At 31.9% G+C, this 20,056-nt stretch overlaps 2 protein-coding genes across 2 annotated transcripts; one reads left to right on the top strand and one right to left on the bottom strand.

The window, feature by feature from the left end:
* Nucleotides 1-4,021: 4,021 nt before the first annotated feature.
* Nucleotides 4,022-11,319, top strand: LOC129290143 (MLO-like protein 1). Its single transcript, XM_054926849.1, has 13 exons — nt 4,022-4,344; nt 4,470-4,720; nt 6,793-6,909; nt 7,000-7,060; nt 7,353-7,447; nt 7,795-7,869; nt 7,983-8,071; nt 8,212-8,261; nt 8,601-8,641; nt 9,460-9,669; nt 9,784-9,851; nt 9,986-10,046; nt 10,818-11,319. The coding sequence occupies exons 1-13, from the start codon at nt 4,155-4,157 to the stop codon at nt 11,010-11,012; spliced, it is 1,503 nt and encodes a 500-aa protein (XP_054782824.1). The 5' UTR covers nt 4,022-4,154; the 3' UTR covers nt 11,013-11,319.
* A 375-nt stretch (nt 11,320-11,694) lies between these two features.
* LOC129290146 (chromo domain protein LHP1-like) lies at nt 11,695-16,218 on the bottom strand. The gene is made up of 6 exons (XM_054926851.1): nt 15,648-16,218; nt 15,398-15,423; nt 15,198-15,284; nt 13,995-14,735; nt 12,221-12,281; nt 11,695-12,085 (listed from the first exon to the last, which is right to left on the bottom strand). Exons 1-6 carry the CDS (start codon nt 16,005-16,007, stop codon nt 12,032-12,034), a joined length of 1,329 nt encoding a protein of 442 aa, XP_054782826.1. The 5' UTR covers nt 16,008-16,218; the 3' UTR covers nt 11,695-12,031.
* Nucleotides 16,219-20,056: the final 3,838 nt, after the last annotated feature.

Here is a 20,056-nt window from a genome sequence, read left to right as displayed (position 1 = left end):
TTGTCTTAAATATAAAACTTAGTTAACTAACTCACATAAATTTGAAAAGTTAGTTAAGTTGATTATTTCTTGTATTGTGTTAAAAAAGAAAAAAAAAAAAGTTAGTTATGCCACTTTCTTTGAATTACCCTGAAGGGAGAAAGCATTAAATATATGGGAAACAAAAAAAGTGAAAAAACTATGAAATTCATAAGAGTAATATTCACTTCATCTTAAATTATAAAATAATTTTGAAAGTATTTCATCTCAAAATATAAGATAATTTTAAAACAATAAAGTTTTATTAATTATGCTTTTTTAATATTACCCTTCTATTATATTCTCTCTCTTTAACATTTTTTCACAAATGAAGTATTAAATTAAGGGCATTTTTGTAAACTTATATTTTTATTTTAAAAAAATAAAGTTGTAAAATATATTTGATGAGCTATATTGGTATGAGTGATTTTGTCTAAAAATGTCCTTATAAATTAAGATGGAGAGGGTTGTATTTTGGACCAAAATTAGTTGGAGAAAAATGAATTACATTTTACTTTATTAGAATTAATAAGAGGTAGTTAATTCAATAACTTTATTTAAAAATTAAATACTTATATTTTGAGCCAAACATGACTTTTAAAAATATCCCTTCATCTAATTTATAAGATACTTTTAAGGGAGATTCAGCGTTCCAAAATATAAAATATTTTGACAAAAATAATATTTTATTAATTATACTTTTTAATATTATCTTTTTTATTATATTCTTTCTTTAATTTTTTATAAATAAAATATTAAATGAAGAATATTTTTAAAAATTTATATTTTTATTTTTTTAAAAGATTGTAAAGTGTATTTATTAAATTTTATCAATATATGTAATTTTATTTAAAAATATTTTATAATTTAAGAGAGAGTAATTCTGTGGATGATATTGAGCGGATTAATTGTGACAGTGATAAGGAGAAAATTCTAACAAAACGCGTTCAGGTATCAATCATCTCAGGACTTTTTGTGCCTTTTCTCTTGCATTTTTTCTTTCTTTCATTCATTACCGATGACTGTAACATCTTTCATTCATTACTCTTTCTCACCTTTTGGAACCTTTTGCACAATATATATATATATATATATATAAAGGAGGAAAAAAAATAAAAAATTCCAACTCCGTGTTTTTTTAATAGAATAAAGAAAAATAATAATAAAATTTATTAAATTATATAAATAATAATTTAATCATTCAAATATTATAATATCAATAAAATTTTTAGAAATCTCTTTATCAATAACTTTTTTTTAAAAAATTATTTTACCTTTATTAAAAAATTATAATTTTTAATTCAATTCTTATAATTCTTTAAACAAAATTTATGAACGGGGTTTGTTATTATAAGAACTTATTTTTTAATAATAAAAATTATACTTAATAAATTATAGTTTTTATTCAACTTTGACAATTTACAGAATAAAAGTTGTTATTTATTAAATAAAAGTTATAATTAAGGCTTATTTTTAAATAATAAAAATTACACTTGATAAATTATGATTTTTTATTCAACTCTTGCAATTTATGAAATAAAATTGTGACTGGGTTTTATGATTTTCAGTAAAGGTAAAATAGTTTTTTATATAAAAAAATTATTGACAAAGAGGTCTCTAAAGACCTCATTAATATTATGATATTTTGAGAGATCAAATTATCATTTACATAATTTAAAAGAATTTTATTTTTATTTTTCCTAGAGTAAATCCGTGTGAGATGCAAAGGACATTTTCATTAATAATTACTCACTTTTGTTACGTAATTTAGTCAATTGCCGAGTGAAATCCGCGTTGAAGCAAAATGCCAATTATTTTTTATAATAAAAAAATTATATTTGAATATTACAAGGATTAATCAAATTACGGTAAAAAAGAATAGTCATTTGTAAATCTCGAATACAATTCTTAATTTATGGAGGAAGACTTGTAAATATACAAATGTGATTTGTAATTGCATGTGAAGATTTTTAAATAGTAATAATAATAATTGAGTTATTAACTATTAAATTATTAATATTTTAATGAGAAAGAAATGACATTAATTCCTTCACATTTGTTTGTAATTTCGAGATCTTAATTAATACCTCTGTCTCTGTGGCTCAAAGTATAAGAATTTTGTCCTAGCTAATCTTAATCGAAAATATAAACAATTTAACATTTGTAATTTTTTTTCATTTTACCTCTTTATTTATTAACCTAAATTTTTATGTTTTTTTGCAAATTTATTACCTTTCTCTCACTCATCATAAATTCAAATTAAAATTAAGTGTAAAAAGGAAAAACAATATATATTCTAAAAGGAATAAAAAATTTATAGGTACATGAATTATTACTAAAAGATGCTTATATTTTTTATTAGATATAATATTAATTTTTTTAAAACATTATTCATAATTTTTAATGGTTTTATTTGCGATTTTTTTATATCAGTAACGGTAAAAATAACATAAAAATACAACAGCATCGCTCCATTGTGTCGCCTTTTACTTTAAAGTAAACAATACATAAAACAAAGTGTAAATTTACACGTTAACACTTTTTTTTTTAATCAAATTAAAAGAGTTTTTTTTTTTTTTTTTTGGGTCTGAAAAATCGAAAGAGTTTAATGTATGGACTTTTATACCCTCGGGTCCCGTTTCCTTTTTTATATTATAGTTATTAGCCTGGCAACGACTATGTTTTTTACGTGCTTCTCCCACATGTTTTACACATTAGCGTTTATGTTTGTATGAAAACCACTGTTATAATTAATTGATTGATTGATAATTGATTATTAATTATTTAATCAATAAACTATGCTGGTGGTAAGGATCAGATTACCTAGAACTGGAAAGGACCAGCCTAATTTGTACTCCCTCTATTTCTATAACACAGCGCTTCTTTGAAAAATTTCTTAATCTTTAATGTAAATTATATGGAAGGTTATTAATTAATAGTTTTAAATTTTACAACTAAGAAATCATTAAAATAAAAATTTAACTATAACTTAGTGTTTTTTATACGGCTTTTCGAATATTGTGTTTCTTTTTCTATAAAATATTTTTTATTTTTAAAACAGATTTAATAAGTTATTCCCTTTAATTTAAAATATAAAAATTTTCCTCCAACTAATATTTATTCAAAATATAAGTAATATAATAAAAGTAAACAAAAATTCAATCTACCCTTTATATTTATTAATCTAATTATTTGAGTAAATGTGTTTTTCAGTTATCATATAGTGCTTTGGTAATTAGAATTAAAGATAAAAAGAAAAACAATATATATTTTTATGAAAATAAAAAATTTATTAATATGCTGATTTTTTTAAAAAAATTATTGGCTAAACTATACTTTTAATCTTTTAATTTTATATAAGGTTTCAATTTGATCTTTTAATTTTATAAAATATCTTTTTAATCCTTTAATTCAAACATCGTTAGTTTTAAATAATTATTTTTTATATCAACCATTGTTATTTAAAAAAATTAAACTTAATATATATCAACATTTAAATGTTTTGTCAATATTTAAAAGTTTAATATAAAAATTTGTCAGATAAAATTAACAATGCAAGAATTAAATAATTAAAAAATATTTTATAAAGTTAAGTGACTAAAATAAAATGTCCTGTAAAATTAAAGAATTAAATATATACTTTAACAAAAATTATTTGTATTTTGGACACGAGTAACCCTTGACAGTTCTGTAATGGGTAAAGCAAATTGGAGAGCAGAGTTCATTGTCGTTTTTTTTTTTTTTGGTGGGCCAACAGTTCATTATCAAATAACACTCAATTTAGTTGAAAAAAAAAAAATAATACTCAATTTAATTTAAAAAAAAAATTAAGAACTCCGCGGAATCATCGGTTGTTTGCGCGGGTCAAGAAGGACTCAGGCTTTCTGAAATTTGATTTGATTTTATTAAAATATTTAAATCTAAATAGAGAGAGTCCCGAGAGTGGTCCACCAAAAACATTTGTGAAGTTGACTATAAAATGCAGAAAATAACCGTGACTGATTCCTAGAACACGAGAGATATATAGAGACAGAGCAGTGCAGAGTCTCTATAACCAGAGAATCAATTGCTGGGAAGACGATAGGCAAAGGTCAGGGTGAGAGAGAGGGAGATCATCAAGACGAAGAAGAAGAAGAATGAGCGGAGGTGGTGGTGGTGACGATGAGAACAACTTAGAATTCACTCCCACATGGGTAGTGGCCGTCGTTTGCTCTGTTATTGTTGCAGTTTCATTCGCTGTCGAACGTTTTCTTCATTATGGTGGGAAGTACCTCAAACGGAAGAATCAGAAGCCGCTTTTCCAAGCGCTTCAGAAGATCAAAGAAGGTTCTTCTTTTCCTGTTTCATTTTCATGCAATGTTAATTAATGTGGTTTGACGTCCGTACATTTCTGATCTGCAAACTGAGGGTTTCGTTTTGTTTGAATTTTTGTTTTCTCTCCCTCTCTTCAGAACTGATGCTGATGGGTTTTATATCTCTGCTTCTGACGGTTTCGCAAAATGGCATCACTAAAATCTGCATTCATCCGAGTTGGACTCGCCATATGCTACCTTGTTCGCTGGAGGAGAAAGAACAGAAAGAATCACAAAGTGGCACTTCCCATTTTCAGACTTCGTTGTCTTTTCCTGCTATTTCGGGCATCAGGCACCTTCTTGCTGAGGAGCCATCGTCGGAGTCCGCAACCGGATACTGCGCTCGTAAGGTAATGACACAGCGTTGATCAGTTTATTATAATATGATTTTAGCTGGTCCTCTAGTTTGTTCCTGTAAAAAAATTGTCCTTTGGACAAGAAGACTGTGGTTTCTGTTGCGAGCTTTCCAGTTTGAGGAAACAAAAGAAGCATCTCAAAATGGAAAAAAGACAATTTCAGAATTCTCTCATCAAATCCCTTATATTGGGAATGATGATCTAGGCATTTTTATTACCAACGTTTCCAAAAGTGACGAGCTTTCAGTGTCATATCATCAAATCACTTAGGATCCAACATTCCTTATGACAATTTTAAAAACAAAAATGTTTTTGACGTTGTATGTGGCAATTATGGCAGAACACAGGGAGGAATAAAAGACCAACATGTATGAACACATTTGGCTTTATATTTTGGTTTCATTTTCATTTTTTTTTTTATATGGGAATCTCGTTGTCTTTCACTTTTCCCCCCTATCGTTAACTTTTGGAAGCCTCGGCTGTACTTTTTCACTTATCTAGTCCATGTATTTTTGTTGGATAGCAGGAACCCAAGAGATACTCGTTTTTCTCTTACATATTGCAATTATAATGGATTTTTGCTTGGCAATTGGCCGTATAATGGAATTGGTTGGTCAATGTTCTAGACTATCTGTTTTATGTAAATCTTTTTATATATGGATGCTTCTTGAGATTCTTCTGGAACTGTGATCTTCTTTTTAGGTTTTGCGGTGGCATTTATGTCAGTATGCATGTTTATAAATGATTCAACGAAAAATTGGCAAGTCCTTGTTCATAGCTTGTAGATGGTTGGCTCCGTTACTCAACCATCATATAAACATGGGTCATATACTCATTGTCATCTTACTTGTGGATCTTTCTTGGATTTTATTAAGTAAATTATGTGTTGCCCTACTAGTTGTTTGGTAACAGTTGGTTGGTTATAAAGTTAATTATACAGGTTTAAGGCAACAGTCTGCTCTCTCTATCTAACTCATTACATGTTTCTAACAATAAAAATTAAGCTCTCTGAAACTTTATATGCACACGTGATGGGAAAATTAGGTTGTCTGAGAGTAAAATGATGGATATTATGTTTATTTTGAATTAACCAGTAATTTTCCTCGTACACCAAAACATATTTTACCCTTTTCATGTTTCAACAGTTCCTCTATTCAATTTTTACGTTTCCCTAATTAGTCTTCCAGTGACACTAGCTTTTTCCTTAGAACGCTGAGTTTCCCTGTTTCTGTTTATCCTTTACAAAGCAATGAGAAGGATTAGACTTTTGTTACTGGTTCCAGTGTTAGAAGAAATTACATTGTCAATGCTTACTGGTTGATGACAATGACCCGAAAGTCAGTTGTCCGTGCAAACATTGTGTCTTGAATTATGAAGTGTCCACAATTTTTTTCATGCACAATACTGTTTGACACGTCAGACAAAAACTGCCATGATATGCAAAAAACAACTCCAATGCATATTTTCATGTGATGGAATGAAAATAATTACTTTTTGGTTTGGAACACACCTGACATGCATTGGAATCAGATTGGAAAAAGAAATGGTGAGGGAAATTAAAAAAAAAAAAAGGGGATAGGATGAGATCCTAACAATTCTTTCCAATCATATCGTGTTCAAATTGATTTTGAGGAGTCATATCAGTTCTCTGTCCCCAGTCATTTAGGGGTGATGTGATCAGGATAACTTTCTTAATTTCCTTGTGTTTCTCTATTATCTTATTTGTTATGCCAAGCAGGATATTACTAATATGTGCTGGCACTGGCACAGCAGAAAATTATGAATTTTTGCTACAACCTTGTATCGTTGTATTCCATTAATTTTGCATATTGATTACTTGTGCCTTTGTCAGATTGGGTCTTACCCCATTCTCACATTTATCAAGAGGATTTCACTGGACTGTTATTTTTATTAAAATATTATTGCCTTCTGCCTCAAGCAATATAGATAGTGTTTCACTGAATTGAATCCTTTTTATGATTTTCCCCAGTTACTCATGTAATATGTCTATTTTTTCCACATGCTACAGCATCTTATTCTGTAATATGTTTTTGATTAAATTTCAGGGTAAGGTACCATTAATAGCTTCAGAAGCACTGCATCACCTGCATATATTTATTTTTGTTCTAGCTGTCGTCCATGTGACATTCTGTGTGCTGACTATTGTTTTTGGAAGTGCAAGAGTGAGTATCTAGTAATCTTATTCAAAAATGCCTCTGCTTGTTTAGGTTCTCTTAGTCTTCTTTATTGATAATCCAACTTTCTTGATATAGATACGTCAGTGGAAGCATTGGGAGAATTCAATTGCCAGAGAAAACGATGAAACAAATCAAGGTAAGCAATTTGACCATTTATTGTGCATACCCTTTCGATAATATTGTTAGCTTCTGGAATCTTTGATGGTCATTGAATATGTCGGTTGCATAGTTTTAAAATCAACATGATGGCACTTTAAATATGTCAATATTTGGTTTGAGGATTACAATGAACAATTGGAAACTTGAGCAAGTCAAATTTCTTTATTTAAGTTCCAGAAATTCTCTTGAATATAGTTATTTCTTAAGATATGATGAATACAGTGTTGTCTTTCCTAATTACTCTGTTTATGCATATTGAGTAACTGCAGTTCCAGAACCAGCAGTCACTCATGTTCAGCAGCATGATTTTATTAAGGGTCGATTTCTGGGTTTTGGTAAAGATTCAATTTTGCTAAGCTGGTTGGTAAGTTATTCTATGCTTTACAGTCATGATAAACCCCTCTATCCGTCTGCTTGTCTAGCTCCTGGTTGGCCATCCTTGTTACTAAACTCAATGTGACAATTAAAACCTGGAATTTGATTTCCTATTTATTTATTTTTCATTTTAGTTTGATTACACCTAGGTAGTTTCGTCATATTTTCTAGTTCAGGTTTACAATTTCATCAGGGATAAAAAAATTGGTTGATCCTTTGTTTAGACAACATGACCTATTAATTCTATGGAAATGTTGAAACAGTCATTATTTATGGATTTATGCCATGTTTACTGAAATTTTAGTTATTCATCCTGAATTTATATTTTTCTTTCAGCATTCGTTTTTTAAGCAATTTTATGGCTCTGTGACAAAATCAGATTACAAGACATTACGGCTTGGTTTTATTATGGTATGGCTCTGATGGACAATATTTGCTTTTCCATGTTCTCTTGACTGATTATCAGGCAGTCTAATGAAAGCCAGAATAATAACATAATCTTTGTATGTTTTTTCTTGTTTTAGACCCACTGTAATCAAAACCGAAAGTTTGACTTTCACAAATATATGATGCGTGCGCTTGAAGATGATTTCAAAAAAGTTGTTGGCATAAGGTAAGTGCTTCTCTAAAATGACTTTGTAGTTATAGTTCTTCTTAGTTTACCTTACATGATTAGCAATCTAATTGCTTTTAATGTCATTTGTTTTGTCCTATGTGATCTGTGTAGTTACATTTATATTTTCATGGCTGCAGTTGGTACCTGTGGATCTTTGTGGTCATCTTCTTGTTGCTTAATGTTAACGGTATGCTCTATAGCTTTAACGCTCCTGCTATATGACATATCTTCTTTTTGAACAAATGGCTATTACCAAGCATTTATTGTGGCTACAGTTTGATCTTTTTGGCCTCTTTCTCAATCCATATCAGAACTTGATCTCGATAAGTTTAGTTGCTCGTAGCTGTGTGCCACTGGTGTTTAAAAACAATGACATCTGGCACCATGGGCTTTAACAACAGTGACTAATAAACTCTTGCAGTTTTGCCTGCATAGAGCAATCGATCAAATTGCTTCTTTTGATTTGCTAGTTTACAGTGAATATTACTTCAATTTCTTAGCTAAGATGGTTTCTTTACTCATCCAGGTTGGCATACATATTTCTGGATCGCCTTCATTCCTTTCATTGTAAGCTTCTTGATGAACTTTTTTCTTATTTCTTGTTGACATGTGCATCGTTGGGCATATATTTAATCATGTCATCTAACTTAAATCCAAACTGTTGTTTCCATTAACCTGATGCCATCTCATAATTTTGTTGGCTACATTTTCTCTATTGAATTACTTGGAAATTGATCTCAAGGGCTTCCTTCCAATTCTGTTGACAATATTAAATATCTCATCCTAAGCTGATGTAAATTTTGAAATTTAGTTATTGAATTCAGTGTCTTCTAGTGAGAGTTGATGAATGTTGAAATATGCTTTGGGAGCAGAGAATCGCTCATGTATAATACGGTTGATCTGTTTGGTTAGAGTTTAACATAAGAGATCATTATCAAATAACCCTTTCCCTGCTTCTCCTCCAAATCTCCTGTAGCATTTAGAAGTTCAAAAACTAGAGTTTAGCTTTTGTAATTTATATACAGCCAGAGTCAAGGCACTGGTCAAGTGTGGATTGAAAAATGTTTATCAATTGATTCCGTATCTATTATTTCCTAGTGGAAGTCTCTTTTGCAATGAATCATGTGAAGTGGTGACCCCCAGCAAACACATCATTCTATATGTTGATGGTGATCTAAAGATGAGTTTTTGCTTACATTCTGCAGCCTACAAAATTTAATAGGAATGCAATTTTACTCTTATATGGGCATTGTCTGTCTTGTTCCCAATTTAATTTCTGTTTGAGTTGTGTTTTATATTGGTGCAAGTGTTTCTATTTTTAATAATCATTTTCTTGTCCTATTGCATCTTCTTTATTGATTCGGTTGCTGTTTCTTTTCTTTAAGCTTCTACTTGCTGTGGGAGCTAAGCTGGAGCATGTAATCACTCAATTAGCCCATGAAGTAGCTGAGAAGCATGCAGCTGTAGAAGGTGAATTGGTGGTCCAACCATCAGATGATCACTTTTGGTTTCATCGACCCAAATTTGTCCTCTTCTTGATTCATTTTATCCTTTTCCAAAACGCTTTTGAGATAGCATTCTTTTTTTGGATTTGGGTAAGCAAATTCTTCTGAAGCATAATTTCATGATACCATTTGTTTTATTTCCCCTTCGTTTAAGATCACTCAGAGTAATACAACTTTTAAACACTATCTGCTTCTGTATCTTAGGTTACGTATCACTTTGACTCATGCATAATGGGAGAAGTCGGATACATTGTGCCCAGGCTTGTTATAGGGTAAATGCAACACTGTTCTTGCCCTTTATCTAGCATTCTCTTTTCTGTTTCTATAGTGTGTGCTGACACTCATTCAATTTTTTTGCCCCCCTTTTTCTCCTCTTCAATTTTTCTGCTGGGATTGCATTTTGCAGGATATTTATACAAGTACTTTGTAGCTACAGCACCCTACCCCTTTATGCTATTGTTACACAGGTGAGTTTGAGTTTCTAGTGAGAATGAATTGAGAAGAAATTGTTAGAAATTGTAAGTACCTGTTTGGTACGTAAAAAAGTGTTTTCTAGAAAGGAAATGGAGAATGTATCACAGAAACATGAGATAGGTGCATTTATCATTTCCTTTCTAGAAAATACTTTTCTATCTACCAAACATTGCATAAGTTTCAGTTAGGTAATACAAGGAGTCAACATAAATTGGTTAAAGTGATTGTAGTGATTTTTAGAGGAACTATATGCTACTGCTTGATAGTTCAAGAAGTCAATATAAAATCATTAAAGTGAGAGTATCTGTGAACTTTATTATCTAAAACTCCCACATCTACGAGTTTTTATCAGATAGTTCGAGAGGTCAATATAAATTTTTAGGAACTATAAGTGAATGTTAATTCATCAGAGTTATAGAGTGAGTGTATCAGTGAACTCCACTTGAAACACCAATCACAGCAAATTTCCATTGGACCAGCATACGAATGCATTATGCGTGATTGAAAACTGCTAAGAAGCCTTTGGATTTGGTGGTTTCAAATGAGAAACCAAACGTTCTGTGGCGATATTTGGCACACAGAAAAATGTTTTCTAATAGGAAATGAGAAATATACCAAGAAATAAAATGGGATAAGTACATCTCACATTTCCTTTCCAGAAGACATTTTTCTACCTACGACAGACACACACACACATTACATGCACCTGAGGATTTCTGGTAGGTTCTAACGCATTGACATTCATCATTTTCAAAACCATGTAGATGGGAACATATTACAAGGCCGCAATATTTAATGAGCATGTACAAGCAGGCCTGGTTGGCTGGGCAGAAAGAGTGAAGAAGAAGAAAGGACTAAAACTTGAAAACCAACAAGATGGTTCTTCTGCAGGAGGAGTTCAACTTAGTTCACTTCTCCGGAAGCCATCTGCACCACAAAACAGTCCACCCAATCCTTAGAGCTCACACACACGTAATGGTTTTGTATAGTGAAGAATGGCAAACATTTTCACGTTGTATGTTTTGTGCTGTTATATATTGTAATATACGTTGCAAGGCTCCTTACTTGGAGGAGTTTCTTTCTCGTACCAAAGAGTTCAAGGTGCGAGAGAAAGAGCCGGGGTGGGGGTAGGTTTGGAGTCCACATAGGTGAGTTTGATTGGACTCCGTTACCTGTCTATTTCTTTCATATTTATGATGGGAATTTAATTAAACCGTTGTAGTTTATTTCTTAATACAAATCTTAACGTTTGCAGTGTGTAACAAAGCATTTTCACAAGTCATCTTTCCGATTAAAATGCACTTAGGATTGGTTTATGCATCAATTCAACTTTGTTTATCATTCAAGAGTTGCTCATTGTAAAGCGTTTGTTGTTGCCTCTAAGCAATTGTTTTATAGCGTACTTGGAAGTTAAAAGTTTGTATAGGTCGTATACTTGGAATTGCATTTGAACTGTTGAATTAAATATTTAAAACATATTCTAGTTATATAACAAAAGGGAGGTTTTGATTTTGAATGGTGCTATAAACCATAATTGGGAGTTGGGAATTCACATATAAAAGTTTATTACTAACTCTGAAAAACTAAATTATTCAAAACAAACTAGAAGCATTGAAATAGATAATTTCAGACATTATGATATATAAGCAACCCAACACGGCATTTAAAACGAAGAACTGAGCAGCTTTAATAGTTTATACACTAAATCACCAACGAAGAGTCTGACCTGTAGACAATTTCCTATCATAATGGTAAAAACTAAATACACAGACATCATATAATGTACTCATGAGCATTTTAAAACATAGAACAAAGCTACTTAAACAGTTCATATTCATATACTAAATCATAAACCAGCTAGGAGATTTTGACCCTATACTTTCTGCTGAATCTACACAAGAACAAATTCTACAGCACTGAAAGCAACATGATGTTTTCACTGCACATGTGAGACCATTTGCTGCTCTACTCTGTCCAATCATGGTGTCGGTGCAGGAGTGTACCTCAGGTGTTGCTCATAGAAATTGATCAGCTGTAACATAAAAAAGGTCGTTAGATTTTGGTAAGAGGAAGGCAAAGAAAGTGAAAAATTTTGCATGTCCCTGAAACTGTGGAACATTAATAAGCAAAGATCCACAGAACATTCTGCATCTACATGACAAATTACCATAATTGGATTGTTCAACTTGAGATACTTATTATCCACTATCACTTCAGCTCCATCATTCCTGGACAATAAACCAGAAAAGGCAATTGTGAAGAGGCATACTACATGATAATCCAGCTCACTCCTTAGAAAGGAGGTTAAACAGATACAAATGTCATTTCCAACAAGAATGAATAAGGGAAATGAAATCCTAATCAAAGTAAGGAGACAAACAGATCAACAAATTCCAAAATTGGGGAGTGTTCCAGAAAATGGCTCCAAATCAATAAATCAATGAAAGGTTCTAGGAAAAGGGAACCAAAATTGCCTCTTGCCCAAAGCATTTCACTCATCCAAAACCTTGAAAATGTCTCTCGACAAAATAGGAGACAAACAGATCAACAAATTCAAAAAATCAAACAAGTATTGTACTAATTACACCCAAAAACCTATATGCTGAGCCAACTCAGCTTCTTGAAAATGATGGTTCCCAAAGTTCCCGAATCCTGATAAATAGATGCATGGATTATAGAGGTTTTATTGAATAAGTTGATTGATAATAATTTAATATCTTCAAATGTTGAAATAAATAATTCAACTACTTGATTGTCTTCTTCCCAACAGAGCAATCAGGATGAAAAATTCTTGATAGAAAGATGTTTTTTTCTTTTTTTTTTTTGTGGAAAAAAACAAGGACAAAAATCCTATTTTAGTCCCAAAAAGATGGTGTCACCATCTGTTTAAAAATCTACATCCACAAAAACCTACAAGTAACCCAATAGACCCACTATCAGTCCCATTCCAAACAAACCACGGATGTTTATGTTTTTATTCATTAACTCAAACAATCGAACAGTTTGTTACACAACCAAACAACTTCAGACAAAGGATAAGTCACCCAGTAAAGACATTTATGTACAAGTTATCAGGAAGCTTGATTTAGGAGAAAAATTGTTGAAAGAAAAATGCAAGTCAATTCATTCACTAAGATTCATCAGAAAACTGGCACAAGTATTTATACTATAACGGTAACCCCCACCCCCCACCCGGAAAAAAAAAAAATCTACTTCATGGGACATCCCTTTTTGGATTGAATGCAGAAATATTTGGCATCAAATTGCACAGTAACATCCAACAAATTGAATATCTGATGTACTAAAGCAGTTTTAAATTATATTCTTGAAATTGTGAAACTATGAAACTAATACATAAATAAACATTTGATCAGTTGTCATTTGTTAATAATCATAATTTTAAATAATTGTAGAAATTTCATTAATTTAGCAAAACTGGAAATGATTTCATCTATGATATGATATTCTCTCGTGCCATATTCTCTATTTTAATAAGATTATTAATGTGTTTACTATATAAAATAGTCAAAAGATCAAATCATTGACCTAATTATCAAAGCAGTGAAGGAATAACCCGAACAGGATTAGATGCCTTGCAGTTCTAATAAGTAGTAACCATGGATACAATACAAGTGATCTTAACCTTCATCAACGTGAAACAGAATACATGTTAAACATGGATGAGTTGTAAAGTCTAATAATTCTAATTACTAATAATTATTCAAAGTGTAAGGTTCCTCTCGTTTGCTCATGACTTGACGTATATTATAGGTAAGAGGAAATATACGTCCAACAGAACCATTCTTCCCATTTCTAAGGTGTCAAGCAATCTGAGAAAAATTATAGATTATTCTATATCAGCAAATAAGATCAGTAGCGCACATACCAAAAATATCAAAGGTATCACTAAATAATTTGGAGATATCAGTTGAACAACTAACCTCAAAGCCACAAAAGTCACCAAAATATTCTGCCCATTGCCATCGGCTATAGAAGCTGAATAGCCTACTGGCCTTATAAGCTTGACGATATTACAGGCAGTCATAGCATCATTCGTCTTGGCATGACCATTGTTCCCTGCAGAAGCAAGAGTGCCTGTGTGCGCATGTTCTGCTGCACCACCTGACAAGGCCATTTGAGCATCAACAGGCTCTCCTGATTGCGAATCCTTCTTGAACCTCTTAACAGAACCTGATTTTCTCCTCTTTGCTCCTCGGCAGCGGCCACTTTGACCAGGTTCCCCAGAATCCGCCTTGCATTGACCACCCATTTGGCCACTGCCAGTTGAGGTCTTGGCTTCTTGGGAGCGCATTGCAACCTTATCTCCATCAACTCCATTGATTGTGGTTGCTTTAAGCTCACTAAGCTTTGGGTCATAATCAGGTTCCTCATTTTCAACATTTAGCTTTGAAATATTTGCATGCCCATTTTCATCAGCTCGACCGACTTTTCCATAATTTTCTCCATCATCAGCAAAGATCACAGTATGAGGACGGGCAGGAATATCAGGAGTACCAGGATCATTGAGAGGAGAAGATTGTGTTTGGTTATCAGCAACTGGAGGTGAAAAATGTCTAAGACTGTAAGAAGTGGCTGAACGTTGCTGCCTCTTCTTGATTTGAGTGTGTTGAACCACATGCTTGCGTTTGCGCTTCCGAGGCCTCACTACTCCGGATTTCAAGCTTCAAAAACCAAAAAGAACAACAAACATTTTTAAACCAACATTTTTATCTTTGGGAATCATTGGGGCCAATGCCCAAACTCTTCATTAATCTATATCAAAACTCCTCTTGGGCAAGCTTCAACCAAGATATCACTGTACAGAAGTTCTATACACTCACTAGGAGAATCTACAGGTGTAACAAAATCAAAATCATGAGCAAAACTGAAGTTAGCTACCCAGTGTAAACCGGCATATTTAACTGGTCCAGCTATTGAGCCCATCCAATTTCTATTTAAAATCAACAATAGAAAGGCAAGCCAAAAACTTTAGTAGCCGTTTTGAGATTCATAAACTACCTATTATCAGTGCTGCATAATTTTTTTTTTTTTAAAGAAAAGATATGTCTTTCATATTCACTCATTTTGTACATAAACGTAAAAATATCATGAAAAATAAATGCAAGAAAAAACCAAGGGTTTACCTCTTTTCAAAAGCTTCGATGACATCAGGAACTGACTTCAGATTTTCCAGCGGCTCCCAAGTGCTAGCACTCTCAGGCCAATCACGCCTTTGAGGGAGGCAAAAAAGGGGAAAAAAAAAGGAAAAAAAAAAAGCAATTATACTTCCCTTCACTTCCAGCTAAACAATGAGAATAAAAAGCCAACAAAGAGAAACACTCACCATTTGACGAGGTACTGGACCTTACCCTGCAGTTTTAACATTTTCGTGATGAATTAGAACAACGAAATTCCATGGTCAGGAAGAATAAGAAGAATACCAAAACCACCTCCAATATATTCAAAGAAAACCATAAAAAAAATACAATAAAAACGAAGAATTACTCCATATCCGCGGAATCAAAGGGGAAAGAACCCACAGAAGAAACAAGAACAAACGAAAGAAAAAAGAAACAAACTTGCGGGCACTCTACCTTGCGAATCCTTTTGCGACGTATTGCTTCGACTTCATAGAAGTCATCATCGAGCTTGGGACCCTGAACCTGAACCTGAACCTCTTCAGCCACAGTATCTCTATCCACCTTCTCTTTCTCCTTCCCTCCTTCCTCTTCCTGCTCCTCCTCTTCTTCTGGTCCTTCTTCTTCATCCTCTCCTTCCCAATCCTGCAAAGGGGTCTCCTCCCGTTCGTCCCCTTTCTGCCAGAAGCCATCGTTGTTCTCCACAGAAGGAGCCAACGAATCACCAACACCATTAATGCCAGCATCCCCATCACCACCGTTAAAAGCATCAACCGGTGCCTCCAAACCAGTCTTCTTCTTCGCGCTTCCCTTCATCGTAGCAGACAAAAATCAAACGAGAGACAAATCAAATCACCTCGAGAGGGAAAAGAGAAGCACAAGAGCTCTCTATCTCTCTCTCCCCCCTGTGGTAGGAGTAAATGGCGCTCCTCAATGTGGGAAACGCCAAAAGCTGAGAGCTTTGCGTGTGTGTGAGCCAACTCGACCAATGACTACACTCCGATTACTCCCAAGCGAGGACACAGTCTATTTATATTTTGCCCACCTCCATTCCCTTTTCTGGTGTCCTTGTTTTCATAGTAATTTGTTGTATTTTGTTTTCCCTCCCACTCCTCATCCCGCCATTGTCTTTTCTTTTTTATTTATTTGTTTATTTGGTTCAATTTGTTCATGTCATGAGGTAAGTTTTCAAATTAGTAATTAGTGGTTCTAGGTTAAATTGTAAGAAAATCCATATTGTTAAATTGCTTTTAAAATTTATCTGATTATTAGATGTCAGAACGGCACGTACATTCGTCTGAATATAGTCGGATTCAATTAATTTGTATAGTGAAATTAATAAATAAGGTTTTATCTATTTTTAGCCGTTCCTAAAAGGCCTAATTTTGATTATGTTTGGCATTAAATTACGGTTCATTTCACTAATGAATCATCACGTCCCACTCCCATCTGTACAATGTTATTATAGATAGTCTCTATTATCGTCATAAGCAACCTAATAAATTTTTAAAATTATCTAAATGAGACATTTTTGTATGTACTCAATACACCATGCCATCCATGTTCCATCTATGATATTCATACATGTCAAATTGAACCATATGAAAAATATATCTGGATGACATATTTTTTTTTTTAGATAACATATATTGTTATTACACAATGTTCATAATAAAAAAAATAAATAATGATAACATATATTTGTTAAAGTGTCTTATAATTTGAAAGCTAAATCTATTTCAAAAGTGTCATATAATTTAAGATAGAAGGAATAATTTTTTATATTATTTCACAAGTAGATCAAAACATGATAGTGTTAATGAATCTTTTAAACTTAATTTTTTTCATAAACATTTGGACTGCACATGATAATCCATTTTATGTGGATCATATCTTAACTAGTGAAATGACAAACTACTGATAAGGATTATTTGAACAAATTTTAAAATTTATAGGTTAAACAAGATATATGTGAGTCAAAGTCTAAGAATGTTTATGTTGTTTGATTAAATTACTTAAATTTTTTTCACTTTTTCAAGTTATAAATTGGATCCTTAATTTGTTTGACTCGTTCCGTGAAGATCATCTGAGGTGTGTTTTATGAGTGATGTCAAAATGTTGGGATGCTCTTGATTAAATGGTAAGAAAATCCATTTTGTCAAATGTTTTTAAAATTTATTTGACTGTCCATGGTCGGAACGGCACGTACATCTAAACATAGTTGGATTCAGTTAATCCAAAAAAAAAAAAAAAGGATGTTATCTATTTTAATCCATTCCTAAAAAGCCTAATTTTGATAATGTTCAGCATTAGATTATGATTCATTTCACTAATGAATCAATGCGTCCCATCAATATTTTACAATATTTTTATAGATAATTTCCATTATCTTTAAAAGCCAAATGAATCTAATAAATTTTTAAATTTCTCTAGAAAAAAAATACTTTTTGAACTCAACCGACCACATTGTCCATGCTCCATCCATAATGTTCATACATGTCAAATTGAACCATATAGGATTCTCCTTACTAATTCAATTCTCAACTAAACACATCATCAGTAATTATTAGAATTAAACCTAAGAGGATTACACAATCATAGTTAACCATTTAAAAATATTTTGGAAAACAAAAAGTATTTCTTTCAACAATTGGGACCCAACTTTAAACTTTTCAAAAGCATATCAAATAAAAAAATGACAATAAAATCCTTTTAAATTATGTAAATAATATTTTGATCTCTTAAAATACCACAATTTTCTTGAAGTTTCTAGAGACATTTCTGTCATTAAGGAATTAATATAAATAATCAAATTGCCCTTATTTTAAATTTGCAAATTACTTTTAAATTCTTGCGATTTTAAGAAAAAAGTTGTTAATCTTAGAACAAAACTTGTAAATGATAATTGATATTTGCAACACTTAAAGAATATCAAGATTCTAAATGCGAACTTGCAAATTGTTATTGAATTTTTGCGATTTTAAGAAGAAAAGTTGTGAATCTTAGAACAAACTTGTGATGGTAATTGAAATTTGAATTAAGGACAATTTAGTTATTTATATTAATTCTTCAATGACAGAAAAGTCTCTAGAAACTTTAAAAAAATTATGACATTTCAAAGGATCAAAATATTATTTATATAATTTAAAAAGATTTTATTATTATTTTCTTTATCAAATATGACTTAATTAAGTCAAAAGTGAAGTATAAATAAGTACGAAAGCTTGAGATACCATTTTCTAATAAAAAAGATTCAAACTTAGTTGAAAAACATTAAGTGAGAATAAAAACATAGGGGCCCTATGCCGTGACATGTGCACATGCATTGTAGCTTGTTCCTCTTTATAATGCGTGCCACAGTGCAAGATGTAACATCTCAATTTTTAATCCCCTGATTAACTAAAATTAGGGTAATTAAGTAGGTTAAGTGGTGTGTGGCCACGGAGGTCTAATAATCATGTTTGATTGTATTATAGCCTAAATTATGGGTTTGGTATCAAGTTGGACCACTCGAGCATCGAAAGGAGTAGAAAATGAAGAGTTAATATTGCTGTGCACACACCGCGGCGGGGAGTGCATCTGTTGCGGCGCATAGACACTTCAAATGCAGAATGAGGACCTCTCTGTGCCATGCGCCTTGTAAAATCTCACTCCACTAAACACAATTAATCAAATAATTTATAGTAATCAAAGGATTAACCTCTTTCAAAAGATTACCAAGTTTTAATTCAAAATCAAGGGATCCTAAATTTTCTAATCAAAATGAACTTAAATCAATCATAATTTTATATATCAGAGTAAAAACAAGTTACGGAAGCATGGAATACCTTAAAGAAATGAAAGAAATTGAAAACAAGTGAAAAAAACTTATATGCTATGAAACAGGGCAATGCGCTGCGGCTCATGCATGCTGTGCCGTGGCATGTTGCTCTTTGTGTCAAGCACCATGATTCAGGTGCCATGTGTCACGGCGTGTTGCGTGAAAATATCAACAATTCTGCTATCATTTGATAGCAGAATTAGGGAACTTTCGACGCACCCCAATTCTCCATCCGATGTTCGAATGACATGATTAGGTGTCTACGGAAAGCTCTTTCATGAACTAACTAATGGCACGGGAGTTCACTTCCAAAATGAGTCACACTAGGAAGTTGGACACTCAAAACATTTTAACCACTTTTCACAATGTCCAAAACCCTCAACAAGTGTCAAAAGCCTTTCATAACACTTAGATCATATCCATTAGACTTAGAACTATTAGTACAACACATCACACATACTTATATAATAGTATAAGATAAATTCACTTCTCAACCCCTTTTTACCAAAAACAAAGAGGGAGGCACATAGTTATTGAATTGCATCAAAAATCATTGTAACATGTTTAAAATATCATTTCTACATTTGCACTAGTATTTTGGCACTATAAACATATATATCTCATCATACACAATTACTCAAGCCCAAAATATAAATCAGATATTTATAGCAACAATATAGTGCAAATATGATGGCATACAACCTATAATTGACAATTATATATTATTACACAAAATAAAACTAAGTTAGAGGCATACAAAAAGAATATGTTAATTCCTAACCTCTTGAGCCTTCTCCTTCTCTGTACTAAAGCTAGAGCCTAAAAAATATTAAATAAAATAGGTGAGTCTAGCCACTCAATAATCAAGGTAAAACCTACTCTATACAATTATATATCAATTATAAACCAAGCAAATGCATATAAAACCAAATACTAAAACATGCTCACACATATCATAACTCATCATTTCTTATTTAATAACATTTTTATCTCATATATACTTAGTGCATTGTCAAAATATTCTCAGATATGTGATCATGACCCC

Source organism: Prosopis cineraria, unplaced genomic scaffold (genome assembly GCF_029017545.1).
Source record: "Prosopis cineraria cultivar Desert tree isolate PC_DT_omini unplaced genomic scaffold, ASM2901754v1 PC13, whole genome shotgun sequence".
Classification (NCBI taxonomy): Eukaryota; Viridiplantae; Streptophyta; class Magnoliopsida; order Fabales; family Fabaceae; genus Prosopis; species Prosopis cineraria.
The sequence above is the reverse complement of the archived record's forward strand: the minus strand, read 5'-3'. Positions and strand labels throughout refer to the sequence as shown.